Below are 8,812 nucleotides of genomic sequence, written 5' to 3'. Positions count from 1 at the left end.
GGGATGATATTTTCCCTAATATTTTTCAAGCCCTAAGGTCATTATATCAATCTTTGTTGTGCTTATTGGTGAATATCTTTAATTGAAAACTAAAGATATGGTGTGCTTATTGGTGAATATCCTTTCCCTAATATTTTTCATGCCCTAAGGTCATTATCTCAATCTTTGGTGTGCTTATTGGTGAATATCTTTAATTGAAAACTAAAGATATTATTTAATGGCAAAAAGAACGTTAACCAGTTGTGTGGTTAGCATGGTTCCCCTATGTCTAAACACAAACAAATGCATTTCTGCATGAAAAGACCGCTCAACCACCAATGAAATTGAAAATCGCATCCAAACCAATGCCTTTGTACACACTTTCATTGGCTGCCATACTGTGCACAAGCTACACAATTGGTTAGTGTTCTCTTGTCCTTATTTAATGGATATTTTCTTAAGGGTGTCAAAACCAAACCGAACCTCGAGACTGAGCCGAATTAACCAAACCGAGCCTAACCAAATTAATTCGGTTTGGTTTCGATTATGGTATATGGTATTCTAATTTGGTTCGGTTCGGTTTCGATTTCATGCCAAGACCCGTCGGTTTGAACCGAAACCGAACCGAATAAACCACTTAATCCAAAACTATATATCTTTTAAATGTTTTGGTAACCTTATCTAACCAAATGACTTTAAATATTTCACTTTCCTATGTTTTCATTGATTTTTTTGGTAACTATCCAATGGAATGAAATTTATATGCCACTCTTCATAGGAAAAAATAAAAAACTCTATGAATTTTCTTTGTATTTTTGGTAACATCTAACCTAATGACGTTTCATATTTCATTTTTCAGGTTTTCTCTATTTCCCTTTCTCAATTTCCGTTTTCAACTCTTCAACTTCAACTCTTCAAGTGTGCAACCGAATTAGAACCGTAACCCGAAACCGAATTAGACCCAAATTGGAACTGTATTTGAAAACCGAATTAGAACCGTAGCCGAACCGAACCAAGCAAGTTCGGATTCGATTGGTGGTCCCAAAACCGACTAGGTTTTCGGTTCGATTTCGGGTCACACCCTCAAGTCATGGAACCGAATTGAAACCGAACCAAATACCCGAAACCGAACCATTTGACACCCTGGACATTTTCTTTAAACTATCCCAATGAGATCCTACCCATTCCCTATTTTTAGCAACCACTTAAGGCTGTATTTGGTATGCATTCTTGGAATGTATTCTAAGGTGATTTCACATTCTAGACGATAAGAACAACTATTATATCATCCGTGAATGCGAAATTGACCTAGAATGCATACCAAACACATCCTAAATTTAATTATTCCACTGTACATATCAATGAATTTTTCACTGTCAACTATATTGCGAAATCAAACATCAACCCTAACCATTCCATTTTTATAACTGGGTAGATCCCTTCTCAAAGTGGAACCAAGAACCATGACTAAGTGATTTGCAGTCCGATATCAAAAGTTCTAAGGGATGAACAGTTATAGAATTTCTGAATTGTAAAGCAGACGACTAAATTCCTCGGAAATCCATTGCCAACCATTCTACCTTAAACCTTGAAAGGGAAAAAGAAAACCTCTTCATAGTATAGACTTGATGCTATCATACCATATACCACAAGTCATAGCAAATGAATCATCTATAACACACAATGGCTAACAGGTGAGTTGTTCCAAGTGTTGACACTGAACATATATGATGTTGGAGCACAGTGTTCAAACACATCAATGTTGTGTTTGTTTTTTTTTCCCAAAACCAGAGTCAGGGGACATATATGTAAGGAATCCAAACCCTTTTGAGCATGTAACCCTCAATGAAATATGGGTGCACTATAAAAATGGCTCAGTAGCTCAAAAGCTTGACTCCTCAGTAGTTGGCCGTCTCAAGTAATATCGCAAGCTATTAGAAATAACCTGTAAGTTGATTGCATTGATGTCAATTCATTTGACAAAAGGATACTCAAAAGTACTTTTAACAAATTTCAAGGATCTACCTACCTGTTGCAAGGACTTGATGAGCGCTTTACCACGATAGCTGACATGAAACTTTGCTTTGGCCAAAAGCCCCTACAAGGAAAAATCAAAAGACATAGTAAGAACCTTTTACAAATCAAAACCTCTGAAAATGACAAAAGGCAGAAAGGGAAGCAGGATTTATTTTCTTTTTACAACACTTTTTTAAAATTACCTCAGTGTCAAACTCTCCTGACTCAACTGCAATGTTTATGTCAGTTATGATCTTGACAAGATCTACCAGTAATCCAGGCCGATCAGCAGTCTCCACACAGAGCAAGCTACAATGGAGAACATACAAAACAAATTTCAGTCAATAAAATTTTTTCTTTTCTTTTCTTTTCATTGTTTTTCTGGGCCTCTTTTTAGTGAAGGAGTCAATGCTATCATTCATATCATGTCATGCATATCAATAACATGCATGAGAAAAAGGTATTGTTCCAATGAACTACAAGGCTCAAGGGAAAACCTAACCTTGAGAGACAAGCCCAGATAACACTTGCTATATGATTAATGAGTGAATGGTAAGTATCAATCAAATTTATTGAGTTAATTCTAGGTTTGGGATTTTAATTCACTATGATAGGTAGATCCTATGCTTACCCATCCTATCATGCATACCTTCGATCGGGACCATCATCATAGACATTTATGTGGGTTGCAATGTCCACATCAACCTGAATGTAATAAATAAAATAAAGGTAAAACAGTTAGATGTTCTATTATTTGGGGAGGGGGGAGTGGGAAAGAAAAGAGAAGAATGAAAGCCATAAGATGAAGAATGAGAAACCATGTATAAGACAGGTGTTTAGATAAGATGCACACAAAGGAAGTAGCCTTCCTGTAATTACTGTCCACACTTCACATGCTGTAAGCTCTGTACATTACATCGTAAATTCATCTAGAACCTAGAAGCGTTTTGGTGACCCATGATACTAAACTCATAAGAATCGAGGGAATCCAAGTTTAGTATGAGTTGAATTATTTACAGGTTTTAAGCCCAATAACATACTCTGGTGAACCCCAAAACCTAAAACCCAGTTTTCACAAACCAGTGAGTTCAGGTCAGCCCACCTTTTTTAGGGACCAGTAACAAGTCAAACAGTTTGTTAAGCCAGGCCGGCTTTGTCACACATCCTCTTTGTAATGATACATAAAGCTGGATTGACCTGAATGAGATTCTACCACACGCATGCATCATTTAATATAAGTATGGCTTGTCTTTCTTTACTCACATGAAAAGCAGAAACATATTCATCCAAAGGAGGAAGTAGACAATCATAATATTCCACTGTGGAAAAAGATTTTTCTTGTTTCGAGTTTCAACGTAAAAAATAAAAATAAAACAATCTACCTGCTGCTCAGGTGGTACAATTCCAAAGGCTGCTCCCATTGCTAATTGAGCACTGGATTCCTAGTTAATACCAAAGGCACACATCTGAGAAAATGAATTGGTACAACATGATGGGGAAATCCTTTTGACAGGTAATTCCATCAAGTTGCAAAAAAGATGTCATAGAGAGATTCAATAAGAATTACCGGATGATACTGGAGCATATTGTTGATAATTGTCAAGCGTATGGCCTCTAGCAACTCAGGGTCCTCAATTTTCCTGCCTGTATCACTATAAAGAAACCCCACTACTGAATACATAAAAAATTACCATAAATGATGAAGAGTCAAAAGTTCAACCCCCTAGAGGGCGGACCTTGGCGCAACAGTAAGGTTGCTCCATTAGGTTGCAGGTTCGAGTCGGGAAACAACCTCTCCGCAAAGCAGGGGTATGGGTGTGTACATTATGACCCTCCACAGATCCCGCAGTGGCGGGAGCCTCGTGCACTGGGTACACCCTTTCTTTAGTCAAAAGTTTAACCCCTTAGGGTAACCATGAAGTCAAAATTAACCATAAACGACAATTTGTTTTCAAGAAATTCATACACCCACACAGAAAGAACACTGAACAACAGATTTAGCATTTTGCTTATCATGTCTATTCATCACAAGAATCTCAATGGACATCTTGGCATCAAGAAACTTTAAAGCCAATAATCTCCAAAGGGAAATTCGGATGGAAAAACTCAGAGACGTCTAGATTTTCCTTTAATCAGCTATTCATCAGAAAATATTCATGGTCCTTTGGGCATTAAGAAACTTTAAAGCTAAGTGCTTGTTTGGGAGATGCACCTATGTAAGTTTTTAGTTACCAGCCCTCAGGTAGTTGAACCACCTAGTTCTGAGTATTTTTACTCCTGTTGGACACCAACATTAGACGTTGCAGAGGGTTTTTCTTGTAATTATAAAAAAGACCCAAAAGCAGAAAAGGATAAGCAATAGACAAGCTTATTTTAAAGACAGAAAAATCAAATCCTCTATTTCATAAATTTTTAAAATCACAAAAGGCCCAATCATGTCGAGTACAATATAGAGGAGATTCATTCAAAGGCAGAACAAGCAAGACGACTTCCCAAAAGCAAATTAAAACTTCATCAACTTATGAATTGGAGATGTTTTTTAAAGATTCCAAAATTGCCAAAATAACCACAAAACAAACAAACCCATGAGCACAAATTGAAAGTTGACCTACTACAAGAATAAAAGAATAATAATAGGAATAAAAATCCAATAAACTGGTAAGGAATCAACATACGCTCTAGTGATACAAAACTTATTGTGCTTCCCAGAAGAATCCAAGAAGACATTTGCCTTGACAACATTTAGTCCAAGGTTCTTAAGTGCATTCATCTGCAGCCCACAAAATTAAGTCAGCTAACAAATTATTTTCTGGAAACTATTCTTATAAGAATTGGAAACATAATCATCTAGAATAAATATTTCTCTCAAAGTCTAGAAGTTGAGTAAATAAACATAAATAAATACAAGGATAGCAAGTGGATCTTGATAGAGGAAAAGAATGTCTTAAGGTATCTATCAACCAGGTCAGACCATCTTAGGGATAATCAAACACTGTTGTATCAATACACAAAATATATGAGCAACGATGAACACAGTTTTCTATCCCACCTCCAGGATCCTACATAAGAATTTAACCGGCTTAATGTTAGCTACCATCTAAGTAAACTGTTGCTCATGGAGGAATCAGAAAAAATACCAACAAATCTTCAGAAAGATTATCTAAAAGTGAGAAGTTTCCCTACACCAGTGGGTGTAGAGGGCATCTCTATACCAGAACCCAAATTTTTACCACTTGGAAGGTGGTGTGGAAATTTCAAATATATGGATATTTAGGTAATGGTATGCATTGACCACACACCAAATTTCAAACTCAGATTCAATCATATACACTATCCATGCACCATCTCTCCACACACAGAATTTGTAGTCTTGAATTTTTTTTAATCTTTATTTACCACTCAGAAAACTCTATTTGGTTTGAAATTTGACATGTGAGCAGGAGACCTTTGGGTCTACCCTCTACAAAATTCCAGCCTTGTCCAATGTGCCGTATGGCATAAATTTGGGTGCTGGTGTCGATACCCTCTACATCCGGTGGTGTTAAAAACCCACCCCCATCTAAAACCTATTTGTCAATAAGTGCACAAAGTTAGTTTTTGGTGCACATCATCTCCTAAATTGACATTGTGCATAGCAAAGGATCAATAGACAAGAGAAAGGCCAAAAAGGATGCAGGTTGAGGTAGTGAGTAGGATACAGCTTTACTTTTCTGGGTTGATTTGTAAGATCTCATATATCAGAATATCAAATAACCAAGTGGTAGATCCCACCTCCCTAAGGATCTCAAGCCCTGCTGCCTCTTTCCTACCACATGCCAGCAACCATAGCTGGCAACTCCTGACTCACCCTAAACGGAATCCAAGATTATATGGTTTTGCTCAACATTTCAACCCTTTCAATAAACAGGGTGTTTTAGGGTTGGGTTCCTTAAACAACTCTGTATTTTACAAGAAAACTTGCCAGCCTGAATACAATCCACTGCTTTCCTTGAGTTAGGATTGACTTTTAAACCCGATTATAAAATAGGTTAGGTGCTTGGCCACTGCTTTCTTTGACCAATTCCAGCCTGAACCCAACACTTTGCCACCTGTATTTAACATGACAAAAGAAATGATAAACATAATAATCTAACCAGGAATCATACAGTATTTACCGTGTCAAGAAGAGCTCCGAGGCGATCACCAAAAGTTATCTCTACAACAGTTGCATTTGGATCTGAATCCTGATCTATTATAACTTTGGGAGTAGGAATTTTATCAGTCTCAGTAGAACTTCCATCCTGTTAATCCACAACATCAAACAAGTACGTATGCAAAAAGAACCAATAAGATGGGACTAACGATTGTTCAATACCTCCAAAGCAGTTGCGGAAGAATGTGGAATGTTTGCAGCTACAGATCGCGAAATCCTGACAAAATAAGAATATCAAACCAGCCATAGTCACCACAAGACAATGCCTGAAATCTGAATCAAGAAAGCATTTGAAACTGAAGAATGAGGATATGGAATGCTAAGGTATCCTTAATATTCATAGACAGGACCCACAATAAAAGTAAGAGATAATGATCTGGGTCATCCGGAGGATGGACCCAATCTAAGCTGTCTTGTTGACTGATAAATAACCAGATCAAAATATTCTGACAATCTGACGAGTTGCAAGTTGTAGCCATTAAGGCTTTTCAAAACCTGATAATGTCAATGATCTTAATCAAATAATTTATGCAAGGTATGCAATTATCTAATCACATTAATTTTCCGGATATCTAGACTCCTCAGAAGAAGCCATGATCAATAACCATGTGTGACGTGTGCATGGTAGAAACCTATTAGTGTATTCCATTAAGTCACTACGTACTATTCCATCATTCTCTTTATAAAAGATGCTAAATGCATAATACAATTTATCATAAAATCAGTCTTAGTGGGGTAAAAAGGGGTAAAAAACGAAACAGAAACAGAAACAGTCCAGTTTTACAGACTCGTGTGGAGAGGCCAATAGCAATATTCATAAGAAAGAACCAGTCCTCTGATAAGTATAGTCAAGAAATTTAAATTAAGCAAAAGATTATATCCACAAACCTTCACTCCATATTAGAAGTACTAAGACAGTCAACAGGAAAAGGAATCCCCCCACCCTCCAACCTCCAATTTTAATTTTAATATTTAGTGAAGGATTATTACTACAAAACAATATGAGCACTATATGTTTTACACTTTTGATTGGAATTAAGTACCATAAGTGAAGAACCACATATCATTTATTCTCTGGTAGAAAATGCCACTACCCATAAATTTGGGAACATTAGAGAACCAAAAAACAAGGCAAACATTTTGAAACATTCACCACCGATTCTTGCACAAATACACCAATCTATTTGGTTGAAGATTGAGATGTAACTCAGTAACACTGATCCAGAAAGTTAGAAACAAGAAATTTTTTAGGAAATTATGAAACTTCATGAAAGAATTAGAAATGAAACAGATGGATCCAGCATAACCGTAGCATTTAGCTGCAGAAAAATAAAAGGACAGGTAAAATCAGAGAATAATAAAACTCAATCAGCATACCTTCCCTTCTGAAGAACCCGGCATCGACGAGCATTCAACTGAAAGAAGCATCTTGGAAAACCCACATAAAACAAACGGTTTTCAACAATTCTCATACCAGAAAGAACACCACAACTTGCAGCAGCCATAGGTATAGCCATCGCCCCAATCAAAATCTCGAAAACCCAAAAAGCTCAAAGAAGGATTTTTGGAAGGAAAAAAAAATGAGGATTAAAAGGAAGAAGCTAAAAAAATCTAGAGATGTGAAGCTTCGGTGTCTTCTTGTCTACGGATCACTGAGCTTTCTCGAGTAACCCCTGAAACCCAATAGGAAGAGAAGTCTAGAAAGTCCATAAATCCTCCGTCGAGATGGTTCAACCACTTGGGTTGACAAGTGAAGGTGTTAGGATTATCCGCCATGAAACCTCCCTATACCTCTGTCTTTTAAAGTGAACCGTAAAAATGCTGCAATTATCTGCAAAACCCATCATCTGCATTATCTCTCTCTGGACAACAACAACGACGCGTTTGGTTATTATGGAGAGGGGTGTTCCGTATTTTATCGTATTTGTCCAACTCATGGTATACGATGGTGCCGACTTGTACTATCTACCGTATTCTCTCTCTCTCTCTTATTGAAGGGACAAGCTCAGCTCTGACAGGATTCGTTTTGGCAGTTAAAGTAACGGATGACGGATGAAAAGTGTGAGACTGTGAGAGTGAGTGAGAGTGAGACCATGGTTTGAGGTATTCGGTATCGTATTGGGCGATACGTATAGGCCAGTTTTATAAGTACCCGATCTTGATACTATGTCATTACAATAACGGTGCCACGGTACGCACAAGGAGTAAAATGGTCAAAAATCATTTTAAAAAGAGATTCAAGGGTAAATTTGTTCGAATCGATCAATCCATTCTGATACTATATCGATATCATATCAATTTTGTGGGTGACCAATACTTGATCCGATATCATGCATTAAAACCATGCATAGATCCTAATGTTTCAACTCCCGACTCCCAAAACCCTTCGAATGGTGTGGGCCCATTGGATGCGAAAAGTTGAGTGAGGGTTATAAAGATTGGAATTGGGATATAGTCCTTGGCCAATTCCAATAAGGATAAGACCGAAATCAGTCTGTATCGGCCAGAATTCAGGTTCTTTGGAATTCACCTAAGGAATTGTTGGTTTTTTTTTACTTAAAAAATCTAAAAACGTTTAAATCATGTTCTAAGATGTTGATATGACATATTAAAACTGTGAGGCTC

At 37.1% G+C, this 8,812-nt stretch overlaps 1 protein-coding gene across 3 annotated transcripts in view; it reads right to left on the bottom strand.

Moving 5' to 3' along the window:
* Positions 1-1,804: 1,804 nt before the first annotated feature.
* LOC122667537 (ACT domain-containing protein ACR11) overlaps positions 1,805-8,812 on the bottom strand; it is a 27,179-nt gene continuing 20,171 nt past the window's right edge. The window contains exons 3-12 of one of the 3 annotated variants that reach the window (XM_043863839.1): positions 7,565-7,742; positions 6,350-6,404; positions 6,150-6,275; positions 4,671-4,765; positions 3,563-3,647; positions 3,378-3,437; positions 2,645-2,700; positions 2,199-2,304; positions 2,009-2,077; positions 1,805-1,924 (exon numbers count right to left, since the gene is read on the bottom strand). In XM_043863839.1, coding sequence (XP_043719774.1) covers positions 1,862-1,924; positions 2,009-2,077; positions 2,199-2,304; positions 2,645-2,700; positions 3,378-3,437; positions 3,563-3,647; positions 4,671-4,765; positions 6,150-6,275; positions 6,350-6,404; positions 7,565-7,704 — 855 coding nt within the window. In that variant the 5' untranslated portion in view covers positions 7,705-7,742 and the 3' untranslated portion in view covers positions 1,805-1,861. Of the gene's footprint in view, positions 1,925-2,008; positions 2,078-2,198; positions 2,305-2,644; positions 2,701-3,377; positions 3,438-3,562; positions 3,648-4,670; positions 4,766-6,149; positions 6,276-6,349; positions 6,405-7,564; positions 8,032-8,812 lie in introns of those variants that run through there. The other 2 variants (XM_043863838.1, XM_043863840.1) reach the window with 2 other exon arrangements.

This window comes from Telopea speciosissima, chromosome 7 (genome assembly GCF_018873765.1).
Source record: "Telopea speciosissima isolate NSW1024214 ecotype Mountain lineage chromosome 7, Tspe_v1, whole genome shotgun sequence".
Classification (NCBI taxonomy): domain Eukaryota; kingdom Viridiplantae; phylum Streptophyta; class Magnoliopsida; order Proteales; family Proteaceae; genus Telopea; species Telopea speciosissima.
This window is presented reverse-complemented; position numbering and strand designations above follow the sequence as displayed.